The sequence below is a fragment of the Gymnoscopelus microlampas genome (genome assembly GCF_963454915.1).
Source record: "Gymnoscopelus microlampas genome assembly, chromosome: 6".
Classification (NCBI taxonomy): Eukaryota; Metazoa; Chordata; class Actinopteri; order Myctophiformes; family Myctophidae; genus Gymnoscopelus; species Gymnoscopelus microlampas.
The window spans coordinates 55,000,730-55,022,656 of record NC_139943.1 but is presented as its reverse complement, the minus strand read 5'-3'; the positions used below and the strand labels follow the sequence as shown (position 1 = coordinate 55,022,656).

Sequence of the window (21,927 nt, the reverse complement as noted above, 5' to 3'; positions counted from 1 at the left end):
GGTACACCAACCCCGTAGCTCCCACCTGTTCCATCACTGCGTAAGGCTCGGGGTCCCACCACGTACTCAATTTCCCCTGGCCATCTCTCTTCCTATTTCGAATCCACACTCTCTCTCCTGGTAATAGGGGTGTAATACCGGCCCTACGGTCATAAACCTGCTTTCTCCTCTTGGCCGTTTCTCCCATCCTCTCCCCTGCGGTCCTATAAGCTGTCGCCATTCTCTGTTGGTGGTCCTGTACCCAGCCACCCACTCCCATGCGCTCTTGCGCTGACTGCACTCCTAACTGGACATCTATAGGGCGCCTCAAATGTCGGCCAAACATTAAGTAGGCGGGGGCATAACCCGTAGCACTATGGATCGTGTTGTTATAAGCATGAACTAACTCGGGTAAGTGCTCATTCCATCTTCCTTGTTTATCAGTGTCTAGTGATCGCAACATGTTCAGTAATGTCTGATTAAATCGTTCCACTCCACCGTTCCCAGCCGGGTGGTACGGAGTGGTGCGACTTTTTGCAATACCATAAGTCTGACATAAATGGTGCATTAACTCGGACTCGAAGTTGGGGCCTCGATCTGAGTGGAACCGGGCCGGACAGCCGAACGGCTGGATAATATGCGTCCATAACGCACGGACAGTGGTGTGCGCAGTCTGGTCTCGGGTGGCAATAGCCCAACTATAACGGGTGAATAAGTCAGTAGCTACCAGAATGTTTTGCCACGCATCAGCAGGCCTACCTAATGTGAGGAAATCAATGGCTATTACTTCTAGTGGATATGAGACTTCAAAGGGTTGTAAGGGGGCCCGAGGCTCTGACCTGTTCCTCTGCAGGCTGCAGGCGACACAACCCTGTTGTAACTGACGCACCGCTCCCTCCATGCCTGGCCAATAGAACCGACGTCGCAGCTGGGCCAAGGTCCTCTCCAACCCAGCATGCGCCGCGGCCGTGTGGATTCCTCTCCATACCTCCTCTCTGCGTGAACCTGGACAAATGATCTGTGAGTATTGTTCTTTGGTATAAGGATCGGTCACCTTCCTATATAACACATGATTTCGTATAATCAGTTTGTTCCACTGGCGTAACAGTTGCCGCGCTCCCCGAGTCCAATTCTTCCTCTCCACCATATTAGGGGCTCTCCCCCGTTCCACGCACCTCTTCACCACCTGCACATCTGGATCCCGATCCTGCGTCTCTCTCCACTCATCCTCCCGGGCTGCTGGCGTCGATTGTACAGCCGCCACATCTACAGGCTGCACTGGGAACCGCGATAGGGCATCAGCGTTGGCGTTGTTTTTGCCCGGTCGATACTTGATGTCGAAAGTAAACGACGCAAGTTGAGCAGCCCACCGTTGTTCCACAGCTCCCAATCTAGCCGTTTGGAGATGCGCAACAGGGTTATTGTCCGTGAATATTGTGAATCGAGCGCCAGTGAGATAATCTTTAAACTTCTCGGTCACGGCCCATTTAAGGGCCAAAAGCTCCAATTTGAACGAGCTATAATTTGCGTCATTCTGCTCGGTCGGGTGGAGACTGCGGCTTGCATAAGCTATTACACGTTCGTGACCGTCTTGGACCTGGGCTAGAACCGCTCCCAACCCACGGCCACTCGCATCAGTGTAAACCACAAAAGGCTGTGTATAATCCGCATACGCTAACACCGGGGCTTGTGTGAGGGCACTCTTTAACGCATCAAACGCCCGCTGGCACTCCGAAGTCCACTCGACTTTACACTGGTGGGATTTTACGTCATTTGGGATTCCTATCAATAAGTTGTTTAAGGGTCGTGCTATAGCAGCAAAAGAGGACACGAAACGCCTATAGTAACCCGCTAGACCTAGAAACGCGCGGACCTCGCGGACCGTTGAGGGTGGTGTCCAGTCCCGCACTGCCACCACTTTCTCCGGATCGGGCCGCACTCCCTCTTTGTCCACGACATGGCCCAGAAATTGCACTTCCCTCCGCAGAAGTTTGCATTTGTCTAACCGCAGCTTCAGTCCATGTCTCCACAGGCGTTGGAAGACGAGCTCGAGGTGCTGTAGATGAGAGGAGAAGTCAGGTGAATATACTATAATGTCATCAAGATATACCAGCAAGGATTCTGTCACCTGACCACTCAGACACTGCTGCATCAGCCTCTGGAACGTCGCGGGCGCATTACAAAGCCCGAACGGCATGCGTTGAAACTCGAACAGGCCCAGCGGGGTCGTAAAGGCGGTCTTCTCCCGGTCCCGGGGATCCATTCCTACTTGCCAATACCCGCTGGCCAGGTCTAACGTGGAGAACCATTGCGCCTTCGTCAGGCTGGTGAGCGTCTCTTCTATCCTGGGTAGGGGGAAGGCGTCCTTGTGCGTCACGGCGTTAAGTTTCCTGTAGTCGACGCAGAACCTCCAGCTGCCATCTTTCTTCTTGACCAGTACGATAGGTGCCGCCCACGGACTGCAACTCTCCTTGATGACTCCCTTCTCCAGCATCTCATTCAGGAGGGTCTTCATCTCCCGGTACATGGAGGGCGGCAACGGCCGGTGTCGCTCTCGTATGGGTGCCGCGTCTCCGGTCGGTATCTGGTGTTGCACGACGTCCGTCCGTCCGAAATCCTCGTCATGGATGGCGAACACCTTCTTCCACCGACACAACGTCTCGTGTAACTCTCTCTTCTGCGCCTCCGGCAGGTCATCACGCTCCGTCAACACTTCCATCTCTTCGGGCAGGGTCTTCAGTGGTCCATCATCTTCCACACTGATTACGGCCACTTCCACCTCTCCGTCGGTCCCCAGGGACAGGCTCAGGTCCCTGCCGCCTCGGACATCCGCTTCTTCCACCGGGTACAGCCTCCCCAGCTTCTGGTGGCGGTCCAGGACCAGACTATATGCGTGTGGGTTGCACACTCGTATGGGAACACGTCCGTGGCGCACCGTGACGAGGGCACGGGCCACTCCCAAATCTTTTCCATCCGGCAAGGCTTCCATCAAGGCCTCGTAATCCGCTCCATTTGGTCCTCTCCAAGCGCGGCCCCAGATCATCACTTCACTCTGCGCGGGGATTCGAATCTTCCGCCGGCCGACCGGCCACACATAACCGATGGACCCATCTTCGTTCGTCACTGCCTCCACCCTCCTACAGGTGGCGAATGCGTCCTTCCACAGCGTCCTTCCCTGCTGACATGGAAACACAGGCCTCCCAGGCCATTTAAAGAGGGCATGCCATACAGCGTTCACGACATTCATCCCAATAATCAGCGGTTGAGTACAATGTTCATCTTTCACGATTACAACTCCTCTCCCTGGGATCTTCATTCCCTCCAGCTCTAGGTCCAATATGGCATAGCCAGTGTACGGTAAGTCAAGACCATTAGCGGCGCGTAATTTAAAAACAAGGGGCCCATTTCCCAACGTTAGGTGTGAGAATTTTTCCTCAAATAAGCTTTGCTGCATTAATGTGACTTGTGACCCAGTATCCAGTAACCCCCTTAAGTGGACTCCTCCCATAGTGATCCCAATAGTCGGACAGTCCCCAATAAACACTTCATTAGCCCTTGATCTGGCGAGTGCGCGCTGCACCCCTGTCTCCCGGACCTCGGCGACAGGGCGTACTAGTTTAAATGATTGGGGTCAGATTTACAAAAGCGAGCAATGTGCCCAGACTGCCTACAGCTCCTACAGATCGGCCTACCTCCCTCATCCCACTCGTTGCGTTGGTACGGCTCCCGGCGTCGTTCAGATGGAGGCGAACCGCGAGGTCGTGTATCGGTGGTGTTGGGTCGAAGGAGCGGTCTGATCTCTTTCATGAGCTCCTGCGTAAACCCCTGCATTTGCGATTTGACGTCTTCCATAATCTCCTGTTTCAGTTTCTCTCTCCATTCAGATTCCTGTGAGGGTGTTGGGATAGAGACAGGTTTAACAGCATGGCACAAGATTTCAGCAGTCCCTTCTCTTCTATGTTCAGTGTCTAGTAGGAAGGCCTCATTTTTTAGGGCGGCGAAGTCTTCTGTGGGGTTTCGACGGGCATATATTCTTAAGGCTTGACCCAGAGGGCCTTCAGACAGTCCTACAAGTAACTGCTCTCGCAGAATGGCATCGGAGGGAGCGGTGTCTGGGTCGAGCCGCCGCAGCCCGCAGAACAACTCTCTAAGCCTCAAAATATAAGCCTGCACACTTTCGCCTGCGCGTTGCGCACAGCCATAGAACAAGGCACGAGCTTGGGAAGCAGAAACAGATGTTTTATACAACGTGTCTAAACATTTAAAGACTTTGGCCACTGTATTGCGATCTTCCTTGTCAATTACACTAATTTGTCGCTTAGCTTCCTCAGTAAGGGTCTGTACTACAAAAGCAACTTTTTTCTCCTCTGTTAAATCCTGAGTGCCCAATAATCCTTTAATCTGTTCTCTCCATTCCCTGTATTTCTCCTCACCTTCTATGCCCGAAAACTTAGGTAGCCACGGTGCCCCTGGATACACTGGCATCATCATCATTACTTTCTTGATTCAACCAAACAAAACAAAACAAAAAGCAGCAAAACAGCAAAATTTCAATACAGTTTCTCTTAGGGATTTTGTGTTGTTCTCTACCCAGTCCTGCCGCGCTACGCCAAATATGTGACGGTGGCCAGGTTGTCACATGTAACTTGCCACTTCTTTTTAGAATGCTGACACTCTTTACTTTGTCTCAATAATAAATAAATAACAATACACATTAAACTCACAACAATAAAATATCAGTTGCACGGTAAAGTGCGGGGTGCGTAATTACTGTGAGAATAATACTGTTTGTTAGGTACTGCAAGACTACGCCACCTTTTTATTTAAGAGGTAGGGTCCTCTGTAACACTCTTTCTTAGGCTATTCACAGGTTCGAGTTTACCCAGGTAAGTACAATACTTTTAAATGAGAACAACACTTCAACACATATCCCTTGGAGAAAGCTGGACGGAAACAGGTTTGTATAAAAAGGTAATCTATTTTATTAAGCTAATACAGTGGCGTCTATAAGCCATAAAATATTGAAAAGCATAAACAAAATATAACACTAATTCTAAAACCTCAACCTCCTAATGCGCCCACTAACTAACTAAAATACAGGAATACAGACAATCACCAAACACTAAAAACAGACAGGGCTTGTGCAAACTATAGCAAATAAATAATGAATTTAGCGTTAAAGTGCCAACTATTACTGAAGCAGTAAAGTGCCAAGTGCCAATTCAATTGCTATATGTCATATACTCATCACGGTTCAATGCAAAAGGTGGGAATGTCCTTATATGGAGTTTAACTGGAGCGGGGGTTTAGGCCAGGAATCACTGTCTCTTCTTGTCTTCGTGCGTATTGCCTGCAATCATAGAAACTAGAACCAGTTCATCTGTTCAGGTATATTTCACATATGAGGTTTAGGACCGTGGGTTTATAAAGGTAACGTTGCATAGAAGGACACTTACTCGCCCGCCAGACTGTACGTCTGGCTTTGAGGGTGTGAAGCGCGCAACGTTATCGCCACTGGACCTCTCCTCCGTTCCTTGGTTCGTCTGTCTGTCCTCCCCGTCTCTGCTGCTACTGCGCCGTCTGCTCACCGTCCGCTGCTGGTGGCTTGGTACGTGCCGCGATCACTGTATTCCCCACCTCTGCTCCGTGGTATGTCTGCTCCTCCTGTGCACAACCGTCCCTTCTGGCTGTCACTTCCACACTGCCCTGTATGCCTGTCTCTCTGCTGTCCAAGTGGCTCGCGCTCACTTTTGAATAAGGTGGGCCACACCCTACTCCGCCCTCATTCGCTCTGCCACCAGCGTGACCTGGGGACATTGGCCGTCCGCTGTCACAAGGCCAATGTCACACAGCCTATAGGGGAGTCCAATGTCAAGTGGCTCGGGGACCGGGGGGAAATACATTGTCAACCATAAAACATGCAGTGCAGAAATATAGTTAAGAGAATGATGTTTTTAAGTGCGTAATACAGGTTTTTCATCATCAATAAAAAATGTTACAATTTGGTTTCACCCCCCTGCTTTGACCCTGTCACATCTGTCTATCAATAATTACAGTTTTTCAATAAAATTTGTGACACACACACACACACACACACACACACACACACACACACACACACACACACACACACACACACACACACACACACACACACACACACACACACACACACACACACACACATGTATACACATATATGCACCTGCTACTGCATGGCTTCATGTAGGAGCCTCAAGCACGTAAAGACATCACTTTAATCCTAATTCCAGAAAAGTGCAATAACTTCAGAAATTAAGACTAAAAGTGTTCCCCACCATGGAGTCCATTTCCCGTCTTAGTCCCAGGGTGACAGGTTCTCTCTTGTGATGCACGTATGACAGTCTTTGACGATGAGCTCCTCCATTGGTCTGGTCTCATCGAGTACATAGTTGACCTACACATTACAAAGAAATGCAAGCAGTGTCAAACAAAGAAGGGATTAAAACAATATTTGTGACATTGAAAACATTGTGCAGGAGGAAATGTGTACAATGAATTCAACATATTATTATAAGAGTCATCATATGCCTGGAACAGTGCTCTGACACTTGATTAATTAAATGATTAATTAATGCCAAAAGAAAGGCAACAAAATGAATGTAGGGGAAAAACATTAAATCTATGACACAGCAATGCAACCACATACCAACTGCTCTTGAAGGGGATGATGCACTCCTGGTGTCCATGAGGTGCGACAGGGCCTGATGTTTGAGGTTATAGTGAGAGCTTCACAATGATTCCCACAGTGGTCCGTCGCGCTCACATCTGTAGTGACTTCATGCTCGTTGGTCGAGACATCTGCCTGTGTGTGTGTGTCTGTCTGCACTGCAAGACACAAGTCAACATTTAATTAATGTATCCTTCTGTGATGTTTTGACCACAATATGAACCCTGCTAGCATTCCTATTCTAGGATGAAGAGTCTATGGAAATAGGAAATCTACAAGCTCACAGCGCATCACAATGCATTGTGCGCTTTGTTTTCCAGTATAACAAATCTCCATGCAGAAAATAACTGGAGTGGATCTAGAATACAGCCCTTGGGGATCCCAGTCAACTAAGTATATAGGATGTAAGGTTATGGTATATGTCTAGACACAGAAATAGATCCTAATGTAAATGCATTGAAATTAGGTAATTAAAGCATAAATACCCCAAATGGCCTTTCCAAGGGCATCAAGGGTGATCTCTCCTTTACAGACTGTCCTCAACTTCTCCTGTGCCAACTGGTTAACCCTCTCATTATGGTGATGCAAGACACTACGCATTATAAAAAATATGACTTGATGGGGAGAAAGAGTTCATAAAATTATTGTTCTTTCTCATTTCAGAGAAGAGCTGCTCTGCTTTCTGGGAGTTGAGCCACCCACATAGCTCAGGCACCTCAAGTCCAATAACTCTAAGCGCATCGGTCTCATCTTTTGTGTAAGACTGATGGAAGGTGTCGTACAATGTGTAATGCTCCGCAGAACCAGTTGGAGGATGGCAATTAACATTAGGGGGTCTTTCTCTAACTGCAACCATGGCAAACTGATATTCAGTTGCCCTTTCTTGGCAGACGCAATATTTTGGTGTTGGTGCAGCGACTCTCCCTCCATGTGGGCTAAAGGGCAATGTCTCTTTCTCCCGCAGGTTGGTATGACTTACTAACCCCCGTGCAAAATCATAAACCACAATGTTTGGGAAGGAAAGCAACAGATCTGAGTAATCGCGTGGGCTTTCAGCTCTTATGTTGAACTTCACAGCATTTACGATTCCACAAGGACACAGGATCACTGCCCAGCCACCTTGAAATGTAAATACATAATTAGTGTGGCCATTAACCGAGCTGTCTTCAGACCGGTATAATTACAGACATACCTGTAGGTTTACAGGTGTGGCTAATAAGCCATGGCTAATAAGCTAATAAGTAAGTGGCTAATAAGCCACTTCTTCTGGAAAATTCTGATGCCTGCTATCAATTTTCAAGCTCACAAACAACTTGGTGGCTGTTTCCCCAGGTGAACTTCTGTACATGAATGGGGTTTCTCAGACCAGAAAATGTTCTTCCAACAGCAAACATGCCATTTTTGAGGTCTAAGCATTGGGATGGAAGATGGTTATTAGAAGTTATATCAGGAACAGATGATGAGTGACGTCGATCCATGTGAGTAACTACTCATGTGGGTCTTGAGGTTTTTCATATATAAATCAATTTTACACAAAAGGCATGTTGTCCTTTTAGCCCTTGACTGGACTACTTTGCTGCGACTGATGGCTTGGAGTGGAGTGGAGGCTACAGATGCTGCGGCAATTTGGGAGGCTGCAGAGGTGACAGTGTAGGCTGAGGAGGCCACCGTGGAGGCTGAGGAGGAGACAGTGGCGGCTGGTGGGGAGACAGTGGATAGATTACATTATAGCAGTATAGTTGTATAATGCGGTTTTCCCATGTTTTGTTTAAGTTGTGTTCAGGGGGGATAGGTTATGACCACTGCTTCTGGTGTGTTCATGTGCATCACTTACTCTGGCGAAGCGATCCAACGCTGCAGGCTGCCCCTGCGCACTTCTGAACATGTTTCAGAATAGTGGGCGGGGTTCTGATCTCCCCACAGTAGCAGCAGTGGAAACGCGAGGTTTTGGAACACACACCATTGCACCTGTACATTGTGAATCCTACAAAGAGATAATATAAAAATGTAAACCGTATTCAAATTCACGTCAGAATAATATTAGTTAGTAATAGTTAATTAGTTAGACTAACTAAAATTAGGCAAAAGTAGTTGCAAACATGGGGTTATTGCGTGTCCTGACGCGCGTCCCCCCTCACCCTGCGCGTCCCGTTGCGCCCCCCCGTCACGGTCACCCCCCCCCCGGCAGTGTGTAAGGTAATGGTGGCGACCCCCCCCCCCCCACACACACACACACACACACACACACACACACACACACACACACACACACACACAGATCCGTAATAATGTTTTCTGTGTACACGCGCATAAATGAAAGTCCTTTAAGTTTAAGCACGTTGTGTGTGTGTGTGTGTGTGTGTGTGTGTGTGTGCGCTTGAGGCAGGCGGCAACAACACTGTAACAGAGTGGGTGTGTGTGGATTCGACGCATGCGCAGTTTGATCTCCCGTTGTTTTTTTTAAACGATAATAAACAGCTGAGATTTGATGAAATTGAGAAACAGGCTTCGCAGTTGCGTTCAGATCGTAGTGGTCAATGGCTGTGTGCAAATTCAGATCAATTGCTCCAGCCAGTGAGGAGAACCGGGCACACAGTTTTGCTGACAGGACGGTCGGTCACAGAGGTTTGTCAAATTATAGGAGGATTAAGAAATACCTTCATGTTTAACAGGTGTTCTTATGGGTATGCAGATGTGCCACAAAATGTCCCCTGCCTTGCTGCAGAATGTGCACTTGTACTTATTAGGGCCTTCACAAAGGGGTGTTAGAAGGGCATTCCCCTTGTAAACAGTTGGGTGAATCTAGAAGAAAATGAGGAATTGTTTACTATTCAAACTGTTTTTATTTACACTTTCAACAGTAACCATTCATATCACATAAATGACAGGAATAATGTTGAATGAGCTTTGTTATTTTAATCATCTGAAAGTTCTCCTCTCCTCTCTATACAGGCAACCTGTTGCCTGTGTGAAAGTGAATGATTATTATACAGAATGGTTTCCTACGCCCTCTGGTGTTAAACAAGGGGATGTTTTGTCACCAACCTTATTTGCTGATTTGATCAATGATTTGACCAGAGAGGTAAAACGACTGGGGAAAGGGGTGCCATGTGGTGGTCAGGTATTACACGCACGCACGCACGCACGCACGCACAATGCACGCACGCACAGGTGTGCGGGCCGGCAGTGGCTCAGGGGTAGAGTGGCCGGATGGCAACCACAAGGTTCCCAGTTCGATCCCGGGCTCCCCCAGAGTTTGTTTCGAAGTGTCCTTGAACAAGACACTGAACCCCTAATTGCTCCTGATGAGCAGGTTGGTGCCTTGCATGGTTTCCTCCGCCATCGGTGTGTGAATGGGTGAATATAATGCACAATCATACATTAGGCTGTATTATAATAATAATAACATAAAAAGAAAAACATTGGCACATATTATCCTCAGACCCAGTGATAATCCAGTCAATATTGAACTTTAATTTTGTAATGTCAGTGGGGTGCTGAAAATGTGTGGGTTGAATTAAGGTCTTTGTAAAAACCTTGTTATTTCAAAACAAAAACCCACTAACACCTCTTTCACAATAACCTCTGCTGGACAAACTGATAACAGAGGACCTTATATAGTATCATCATTTCAATCAATAAAAGCAAAGGAGTCATGGTGACTGTGGCAGCATTGCTCAACGGCCCGCACCCACAAGATACAAAATATTGTTTGTTCATACGCTTCTCACCCAGCCCTCATTTGGCTCTTTTTTTGACTAAATAGTAAATTCACACATACTGGCGGAGGAAAACATGCAAGACACCAACCTGCTCATCAGGAGCAATAGGCTCTATGCACAGCAGCCATATTGGGAATGAATTGGGCCCCTTCCTTACTTCCTTCACAGGTGTTACCAATGATACTAATTAAGTTTAGTGTGACATAGTGGTTGTCTTGTTTTCAAGGACCCCCATAACTCTGAGAGTGTACACTCTCAGAGTTACACACCCACCATAAGGGGCTATTTGGGAACCAAAATGGAGTGTTTCTAGTGAGCCAACATGCACAATATCAGCACCCTGACCAGAATGGAGCAGAGCCTTCATTAGTAACACCTGTGAAGGAAGTTAGAAGAGGCCCAATGTCTTTCCAATGTGGCTGCTGTGCATAGAGCCTATTAGGGGTTCAGTGTCTTGCTCAATGACATTTGAAAACTCTGGGGGAGCCCGGGATCAAACTGGGGACCTCACGATCTACCGGCCGCTCTACCCCTGAGCCACTGCCGCACTACAAAGGGTTAATCCAGAACCAGTAGAAAAAGTACTCAGATTTTATACATAGGCAAAAGTATCAATACTACAATGTAGAAACACTCCATTACAAGTAAAAGTCCGGAATTCAATTTGACTTGAGTAAAAGTACAAAAGCATTGGCATAAAAATGTACTTAAAGTACCAAAAGTAAAAGTAGTCATTATGCAGAATGTTCCATTTCACAAGTTAAAAAAATATATATTTTGAAAATAGCAGATATACAAGCTCACAATGCGTCGCATCACGATTCGCGACATTACCTTGGACATTGTGAGCTTGTAGATCAAATGGCCAAAATATATATAGGGCTGAAGTGGTTAGTGTATGTTTTGTAATAATAATCAAAATCTACAAAGTAACTCAAGTTTTCAAATAATTGTAGTGGAGTAAAAGCACAATATTTGCCTCTGAGATGTAGTGGAGTAGAAGTAAAAGAACTGAAAAAATGTAAATACTCCAATAAAGTAAAAATACCTCAAAACTGTAGTTAAGTACACTACTTGAGTCAATGAAGTTGCCTGTACTTAGTGACTTTACACCACTGTCTAGAAGTTTCCATTATAAGACAACATACCTATAAAGAAGAGAACACTGAAGTTTTGTCCTTTTGGACATGCCATAAAAGGCAAATGTTTTGGAAATAATATGAGATTTATCTAGAGGGCTATTTGTGCGTGCGTGCGTGCGTGCGTGCTTTTGTCTGTGTGCTCGGAGCTAATCTTGCAAACCACTGAACCAAAAGAGCGCCAAATTTCATGTACATTGACAATCACATACATTGTGGCACATGTTTTATTTAATGTTTGAAATATTCAACTTTAATTTTATAACGTACAAGTCAGTGGGGTTCAGATAGGCTTTGTTTGCATGTCACGAGGTATGCAAATAAACAGAACTGAACATGTGTGAGTTGAATTAAGGTCTTTGCAAAAACCTTGTTATTTCAAAACAAAAACCCACTAATACCTCTTTCACAATAACCTCTGCTGGACAAACTGATAACAGAGGACCTTATACAGTATCATCATTTCAATCAATAAAAGCAAAGGAGTCATGGTGACTGTTGCAGCATCGCCCAACGGCCCGGACCCACAAGATAACACAGACACAGACACACACACACACACACACACGCGCGCACACACGCGCACACACACACGCACACGCACACACACACACACACACACACACACACACACACACACACACACACACACACACACACACACACACACGGTGTGTTAAATCCAAATAGTATACGCTTCTTTCCAATAGTAATGACATGTATTGACTTTATTAATAATTAATCGAATTATGAATCAGAAACAACTACAATCTATCAAAAATGGTTGATCTACAAGCTCACAATGTGCCACGGTGCGACGCGTTGTGAAGTATTCAGAGTATAAAATAGAGCTTAAGTGGTTGTGAGTATTTGGCACCACTATTAATCATACAGTCTCATGGAGGTTGATGCCTTTGTTCACTTTGAACAGTCGTCATTGTGTTTTGGTAGATAGAGATTATACTATGCAGATACTTTTTAATGACTTGTTTGCGTGTTTTTGTTATTTTGTGTGTCTTGACCACACACGTACACATTGCTATTTAGATATCATATTGGTTAGAACGATGCTATACAGTAGGTTTGATGTTTACCTGGTATGCTTCTTTGGTATGCTACAGTATTTTCAAACATTTTAGTACTTTACTTAAAGGTGTAGTGAAATGAAAAATATGTTTTTCACACTTTTAGAGCATATCCGTGGTCATCATATGGGCATACCTAACAATAGATGCAAAAAAAAAAATGTTGTGTATTTTTACATCTAAAGTCCCTAAAAAGCCAATCTTAATTACTTCCTGTAAACGAAAACGTGCTGCGTGATGACATAACGCAGCCTTCATGAAAATAAATGAATCTTGATAACATGCACCTGTTTGATTCCCATACGTTCCCTGCACGTTCTTCAAACACAGCTGATTTTAATTACAGAGATACTCCGTTTTGAATCTCATTGAAGATGAGTGTATTACTCATTTTAAACTTCATCTGCACACTAAAATATGTATCTGAAAACATTATAGGTTAGAAATAAGCCAGGTAGCAAACGTGCTTCACTGGCCGTCTCTCTCTCACTTGTAAACAAACACTAGCCGTGTTGCACACGGCTGAAGTGAGTGGGTACATACACACTTGTCCGTTTGCTGGCGTAAAACGGGTCGCTACGAAACGGAAGCTCTTGTTCCGGATCCGGCAATTTTGTTATGTATACAAATGTGTTACGGAAACCGGATGTGCTTTTTCCGGACCGGATCGCGTCCGTCTTTCCGTTTTTTTTTTAACATGGGAGTGGATGGGACTTCCGGCCGTCCGTACGGTTGCAAACGGACAAAAACGGACAAGTGTGTATGTACCCATTGAGATCCAACGTCCCATAGCCTGAAGGGATGGGACCTTCTGATTGGTTTAGAGTCGTTGAGCCGACGTTTCAGGCTGAATCTTCAAAATAAAATGACCGAAAATGTCACTTCAGTGCGTCTTTAAGTATATTTTGATGCCAATACTTTTGTACTTTTACTCAAGTAACATTTTGAACAGAGGCCTTTTACTTGTAACAGAGTATTTCTACATTGCAGTATTGATACTTTTACTTTAACATTTGAGTACTTTTTCCACCACTGGAGGGTATGGTGCAGGACCAATGAAAATCCCAGCCAATTCCAAAATAAAAGTGACTTGGAGGGCTCCCTTTGAATTGCCTGTAAAATGCTTATGTAACCCACGGACACACTTAATCACTTTCACTTATGTATGTATGTATTGTATGTGTAATGTATTTTAGCTATAGTATTTTTTGTGTGACACTATGAGCAGGCCTTGGATTTCATCATTTTAGGGGCAAGGCCACTTGACCTTTGGTGTTGTACATTGTTTGAGGGCACAAAGGCCAAATGCCAGGGCAGGAAGGCCATCAAATAAAACTAAATTGATAGATTTTCCAATACATAGTATTACTATATATGTCTAAAATATATATTGACAAGAAGATGGTAGAGGAGAAATAGTGCAATAATTTTGACATTTTGTTCTGTTAATATCCTGTGTAAGTGCTGATTTTTTTAGTTTTTGTTTTTACCATCGAGCTAATGCTTGCTCAGGGGATAAATGGGCTCTATGCACAGCAGCCATATTGGAAAGAAATTGGGCCTCTTCTTACTTCCTTCACAGGTGTTACCAATGATACTAATGAAGGCTCTGTTCCATTCTGGTCGGGGTGCTGATATCGTGCATGATGGCTCACTAGACTAGAAACACTCCATTTTGTTTCCCAAATGGCCCCTTATGGTGGGTGTGTAACTCTGAGACTGTACAAATGGAACCAAATGGACTTATGGGTCCATTTGGTTCCATTTGTACAGTCTCAGAGTTATGGGGGTGCTTGAAAATAAGACAACCACTATGCCACACTAAATGGAACAGAGCCTTAATTAGTATCATTGGTAACACCTGTGAAGGAAGTAAGGAAGGGGCCCAATTCATTCCCAATATGGCTGCTGTGCATAGAGCCTATTGAATCTTGACCATCAGGTCAAAATTCGTGTCAGATCCTGTGTCTAGGTCCCGGACCCCCCGTCGAAAGACCCACGCATTTGAGTGTTGAGTGTAAGAAGGGGGAAGCATTGTCAGAGGAGGAACTGAGCCAAAAACATGTGGTGTGTCTGTCCATTGAGATAAGGCCTCATGTGTGTCCACATATCCTGTGTTACAAAATATGTATCGGTATTAACGGTTATGAAATACAACACCCACAATAAGTAAACAAGTCCAATGCAGAACACAACCCACCTATAAAACGCTGGTCTGGTCCATATGAAAACACATTTATCTCTCAACATTCATACACAATATTCACCTTCCTATAGATTTCACAACCCTCGGTAGCTTTTCAAATAATTTCCCGATAGACTGTATCTGTGGAAAGGTAAGAAATACATGTTGACATGATTGTGTTATGATTTTTTAAATATATTTTTATATACTTAATGCTACAGATAAAATATACCATGTCCAGCCTGCCTGTTTGTACAGCAGTCTTCATAATGACTGAATGTGATTATATGACAGAATTAAAAAGCATAGTTTAGGCTTGGTATTTAGAAACATATTACTTTGACTTTAAAAGCACTATTTTACTTATTATTACCTGGGAGAAATGACTGTAATTTGTTTCATTACTCAATACATTATTTTGTATTAGGATTCTGTCAGTGCCACATTTGCTGTTTGTATCTTTAATCTTAAAAAACTAAACAAAAGGCACCATTCTTTGCATTGTTTTCCCATTTCTGTGTAAATAACAATATATATTAAATAACAATAATATTATTATTGCGTGGATGAAATAGGCCTTCTCTGTCTCTTCCTCTCTCTAAGGGTCCTTGCAGACTGTTTTTTGTCACAGAGAGACAGACAGACAGACTTATCTTTATATAATAGGTTACTGACATAATTTTGAGCAACATCACATTTCATTATTATGATTAAGCATGAAGGCGAACAGTTTGGAACAAATACACTTGACATTGACCTAATAATAGGTCAATGTCAGGGTCTCTCAGGGTCGAACTGTATTTGTGCTGAACAAATATGTGAGGTTGTAATTAAGGTTTTTATAGCTTTGCATTTTCCATTAGTTTATTTTTATTTGATTTTTACTTTTTGTTTTAAATTTCAGTTAAGAAATAATTATTTCAAAGTTGAGCAGATGTGCTTGTTTTTTTTACATTTCATACATTTATTTGAAAAGGCTCATTTTTTGTATAGTAGAGTATGTTAACACAATATAACTTATACAATCTGTATGATAGAGTATGTTAATACAATATAACTTACAATTGGGGTGGTTGTATTTTGTCCCCCTGCTCTTCAATTGAGACATTTAGATCGTGTCAAAGGTCATGTCTCTTCTAGACACAGGATCTGACATGAATTTTGACCTGATGGTCAAGATTACATTTATACCCTGAGCAAGCAGGGTCCATCAGCTCAATGGTAAAAAAAAAAAATGTGTCAGCACAGGAAAACGGGTTCAAATCTGTGGTAAAAGAGGAAAGATAGTGCTGCTTTAACTATAATAACCGTGGTTGTAACATGACATGCATGACACAATGGTAGTCCTGTTTCACTTGCCTTAGTTATGGGTGTAAAGTATAATTAGGAACCCTTTAAGACCGGGAACGCATTTGTGTGTCATTTATTTATTTATTTGGATATTCAAAAATAGTGCGGCACAGAGTGCCACTATGAGCTTGTAGATCTGCTATTTTAGAAACATCGTGAAAATGTTTGCCAATCTTTGAATACATATGCAGTAGCTTATATATATATTTTTTTTTAAAGCTTTTTTTTTACTGAAATCTTTGCTTCTGGGGGTCCCTGGAACAACATATTTACAAATACATCATTTTGTTGTCCTTGACATGAAAGCCACTGATATTATAGCAACAACAAGTTTTTTCTGAGGATTTTTGTTAAGATTTAGAAGACAGTAGAATCCCCAGAAACAAAGATTTGAGTTATAAATGTTGTGCTTTAAAAAATATATATATATATTCAAAGATTTGCAAAAAAATCCCATGTTTAAAAAGAAAAATAGCAGATCTACAAGCTCATAGCGCGGCACTCGGTGCCCAGGTCTTAATGGGTTAAGGTATGTAATAATAGGCCTCCATCATTGTCTTTGGTTTCAGGATGAGGAATGTTATGCTTTGCTTCAAAGATGTACACACCTCCTGTCTCTAGATACTTTCATTCAAGTTATATGTGTGTATTCCAAAATGTAACAATTCACACGCTGTCGACCTCTTTTTTTGTTGTTAAAGGAATAGTTCACACCCAAAATAACTTTTTTTCTATCCATTAGTCACCCCATGGAGACCTGAATTCATGGATATTTTTTTAGTTTTTGTCACATTCTTACACCAGTCCATCCTAAAGTTGTTGGTTCTTGGTTTCAGGATGAAGCTTTTTTGCTCAGTCTTTCTGGTGCTGCTGCTGTTGGGGGCTCAGCAGGCTCAGGAACTCCAGCCAGTGGAGGACGGCTGCAACGTGGCCACGCCTGCTGCTCCTGACATCTTGGAGGGTAGGTATAGGTAAACATACTGTTCCTGAGGTGACTCTGCACTCGGACTTACACCCAAAAAGCTATAAGATGTGTGGGCTGCATGCATTTTTAGAATATATGTTTACTTTAATGATCAATCAATTGATTGTGTTCCATAGTATACTTTAATTTCCTATGTATTGGTATAACAATGAAAACAACATTTTCAAGGTTATTTCTTTTTACATGAATTATTTCAATATTAATGTTATATTATGATAAAATTTAGACCTGTTGTAACCTATACGCTGTTATACCTTTCAATCCGGGAGCCACCTCTGTGTCTCATTAGATGTTGCTATAGCAAAATAATGTTTTATTTATTTTTTTAGTAAGAATTTGAACGTTTTGAGAAAACTTTTAGAAGCCTCAGGTCTAAATGGGTTAAAATATTAGTGTTAGGGGCACGGCGGCGCAGTCGGTAGCGCTGTCGCTACCGGTGCAATATTCTCACGGCCCGGCCGCAAGTGGGCCCCCAAATATGTTTTTTTTTTAGGGCCCTCGAATATGATGATGATTATTATTATTATTATAATGCCCAAATATAATGTTCATCTCTTGTCTGCAGGCGTAGGAAATCTCATCGGTGACAGGTAAATCATTCTTATTTGCTGCTAAATGGCTCATCTGCACGAGAGGCTATCCAAAAAGGAGCATATTTCTATATCTGCTGCTATATCACTATTTTGCTACTTTTAGCCATGAACCTTAAATATTTTACATTATATTAGGATGTATTACTTTCTTTCTCTATCCTTCAATTACACCTTTCTTGATCAGTTGTTCATAATAAAACGCTAAACTATGAAATAACTTGGAAATAAATATCTCAATGCAGGTATATCTGTACTGTCGCTTTAACACTCACTTATTTACAAAGGTCACATATTTGATGATGTCATTGCAGTCTTCTAGATCGACTGTCGCCTCCATCATGGCAGCCTCGCTCCACAACCAAAAAGAGGAAACGAAACAGAGGGTATGGCAAAAAGAAGTAAGTTTATTAACAAACAAATGATTAAAATCTTAGGATGAAGCAATAAATGAAGATTACGACTCATACAGGCAGGGAAATATGCTGCCCACTTTAACTGAGGTCAAACAAAGGCAAATAGGGCAGGCTCTATGCACAGCAGCCATATTGGGAATGAATTGGGCCCCTTCCTTACTTCCTTCACAGGTGTTACCAATGATACTAATTAAGGCTCTGTTCCATTTAGTGTGGCATAGTGGTTGTCTTATTTTCAAGGACCCCCATAACTCTGAGAGTGTACAAATGTGTACATTTGTACACTCTCAGAGTTACACACCCACCATAAGGGGCCATTTGGGAACCAAAACAGAGTGTTTCTAGTGAGCCAACATGCACAATATCAGCACCCTGGCCAGAATGGAACAGAGCCTTCATTATAGTATCATTGGTAACACCTGTGAAGGAAGTAAGAAGAGGCCCAATTTCTTTCCAATATGGCTGCTGAGCCTATTAACAAAGGTGCTCCTGCCATAGACCAACCTGTATCCGCGGCCGCCATATTCGGAAAGGCGCGCTGCCACTCAAAGTGACAACTGGCCAATCACAGCGCGTCTTTTCCAGGACTTGTCAGAATCTAGTTGTATAAAGATATCCCGTTAAATTTTTTATACAACTAGATTCTGCCAAGTCCCGGAAAAGACGCGCTGTGATTGGCCAGTAGTCACTTCGATAGGCAGTTTGCCTTCCCAAAAATGGCGCCCGCAGATACAGACGCCCCAGAGTCGGAGGAGGCGTCTAGCCGTCTACCTTTATCTGTCTATGGCTCCTGCAGCCTGAGGAGGAATGAAGAGACAGTTATGAACAGAGCAGGTCTCTTGTTGTGTTTGAGGAGACAATGGCCAGGTGCCTCCCTTTCCCCTGATTGCCTCTGACTCCACCCTCCAAACCAGCACTGCAACAGACCATAGTTAGGCAGTAATGGCACACACACAGAACCCTGACAGGCACATCACAGCACGTCCTTGCTTGTAGATGTATTGTTTTTGACACACAACACTCTAAACCATGCAGTGGCTCTCAAAATGGGGTCCGGGGACCCCCAGGGGTCCTTGAGGGGGTTCCAGGGGGTCCCCAGCTAATGTGTTATAGCATGAAAATAACTTTCACTAACTACGCTAAGTTGTCATGTTTGTCATTTCTCTTCTCAAAAATATATTTTAAAAAAACTTTGAAATACATTTTAGATTTTTTATTTCTATTAAGCAGCAACGCTACAGCTAAATGTGTTATAGCATGAAAATAACTTTCACCCTATATATACACAGTACATTGGCTACTTGAAAATAGACGATTTACAAGCTCACAATACGCCGCATTAGCGTGCAAAAAGGCAATATATTTTTCAAATTTTACATTTTTTACCAATGTTAGCATTTTACCAACACAAACCTAATATGCAGGTTCTGTACCTGGCACAGAATATTTTCAGATTGGGGTCCACGGCCAAATACATGTTAATTTGCAGTGCTTGACATGAAAAGGTTTGAGAAGTATTGGTCTAAAGTTAACTAATATTCTCTATTTGAATGCATGGCAGGTCTGGCGGGAGTGGCAAGTCTGGCGGGCGTGGCAAGTCTCGCAGGCGTAGCAAGCCTGGCAGGCGTGGCAAGTCTGGTGGGCGTGGCAAAAGGAGAGGAAAGTGATGGCTCTTTTTCAACGAGGCTACAGCAACAGGAAGGAGCAGCATCCAGTTCCTGTCAAACCTCCTCTCACGTCCTGCTTCCTGCTTGGCCCTGTGACAAAGTTAACCACATTGACCCTAGCGTCCCTATTCTGGACTTAGTGTCTCTAGTCAACTATTCCACAATCTCTGAATGCTACATAGAGTCTGTCCCTTCTCAAAACAATCTTTAAAAATATATTTAAAATACATTTTTGAATTTTCATTTCTATTAAGCAGCAAAGCTATCTGCTTCGATTAATTTGATTTACAGGACAAATTTACACGACTGCAAAGACGAGACGTTGGGGGGGGGGGGGTCATCCTCTTCCGCTAACATTTGGTCAAAACAGACGAACTGAAACAGCTTGTAGATCTGCTATTATCAGCAAAGATATGTAGTTTGGAGAAAAATCAGGAGGGGCCTAGAACGGGGCCCTTGGGAATCTGGTTAAAGGGCAAGAACACTTTGGTAGAGGTTTGGGTTGTGTTGTTACCTTGGCATGATGTAACTCCAAATGTGGACAAGAAATAAAAAATAATTGCTACATTGATTATAACTTGATCATTCAATATGCCCCTCTTTGACTTACATTGTACGATGAAACAGCTCTCAAACTCACTCTTTTTGCATGTAAACAAACACAAACAAAGTTGATTCAGACAATATAGAACATCACAAAACCCAGTATATATATGCCTTATATATATAAATGTTGACTTCCTGTTGATTTTACTATTTGAAGATCCAGATCCGGATCTACGGATCCAGTCCGGGGTTTCTTCCTAATAAAAAAAAAGATGAGGAAAAAATGAGGATTGGGTTCGGTGATGTTCTATATTGTCTGAATTAACTTTGTTTGCGTTTGTTTATGTGCTAAGTTTCACCATAACATGTAAGTCAATGGGGAGCATACTTTGAATTACCAATTTCTAATCACTGGAGCAATAATTTTAGATTTCTTGCCCACTTTTGAAGTTACATCATGGCCAGGTAACTACACAACCCAAACCTCTACCAAAGTGGTCTTACCCTTTAACTAAACATAGGGTTTAAATGTTTAATAATACTAAGTAGTGTTGTCTCTCACATTGACCACTTATACTTTGTTGACCGGGGTCCCTCAGGGCTCTACCCTTGGGCTCACTCCTTTTCCCCCCCACGTAGCAGATCTACAAGCTCATAATGCGACATCTTGTGATCTTGTAAATCGACAATTTTTGCAGAATGTTAGTTTATTATGACAAATAGGGAGGCTACGGTTTGTGTGGTTAAATAATGCTTCAATTGGAGTGTATGCACTTATGTCTCTTAGCTTGATACTTTGTTCTGTCCTGGTGGATAAATATGCATTGTGAAAAGTCAAAACAATTCTGGTGTGTCTCTTTCTAAGTGGATAATTATATTTCATTCAGTGGTGGAAAAAGTACTCAAATTCTTTACTTGTAAAAGTAAAAGTAAAAGTACAAAAGTATTGGCATCAAAATGTACTTAAAGTACCAAAAGTAAAAGTACTAAATATTTGAAAATAGCCGATCTACAAGCTCACAACGCGTCGCGATGCGACGCGTTGTGAGCTTGTAGATCGGCTATTTTCAAATAGGCTATGTATAAAATAGGGCTAAAGTGGTAGGTTTCATTATATCATAGTTTGTATCTGAAAATTAACTAGTAACTAAAGTTTTCCAATAATTGTAGTGGAGTAAAAGTACAATATTTGCCTCTGAGATGTAGTGGAGTAGAAGTAAAAGTATTGGAAATATTCAAGTAAAGTACAAATACCTCAAAATTGTACTAGTACAAGTACAGTACTTAAGTAAATGTACTTAGTTACTTTCCACCACTGATTTCATTGCTGTGAAGAAGATCAATGGATACAGTATGTTACGACCCGGCCTAGGGGTCACCAGGTTACGATCTGGCCACTAGGGTTCACACAACACACAAATATGAACTCCCTCCTTACCAGTTCCCCAAACACAGCCAGCCAATACCAGTTTAAAATCCAAATTATTGCCGAATTGACACAAAACATGGTAAATGACCTCCCAGGGTGGCCTCTGTCTGAACATAAAGTCCCGA

The 21,927-nt window shown here is 43.0% G+C and overlaps 1 protein-coding gene and 1 long non-coding RNA gene across 2 annotated transcripts in view; both read left to right on the top strand.

Moving 5' to 3' along the window:
- The window catches only part of LOC311046536, a 37,676-nt gene extending 16,460 nt beyond the window's left edge, over positions 1–21,216 (top strand). The window contains exon 6 of the long non-coding RNA XR_014600894.1: positions 20,010–21,216. This is a non-coding gene — a long non-coding RNA (uncharacterized lncRNA). The remainder of the gene's footprint in view (positions 1–20,009) is intronic.
- LOC311046534 (uncharacterized protein) lies at positions 14,836–21,216 on the top strand. The gene is made up of 5 exons (XM_084058903.1): positions 14,836–14,970; positions 17,006–17,130; positions 17,720–17,744; positions 18,059–18,145; positions 19,722–21,216. Exons 2-5 carry the CDS (start codon positions 17,007–17,009, stop codon positions 19,825–19,827), a joined length of 342 nt encoding a protein of 113 aa, XP_083915029.1. The 5' UTR covers positions 14,836–14,970; position 17,006; the 3' UTR covers positions 19,828–21,216.
- Positions 21,217–21,927: the final 711 nt, after the last annotated feature.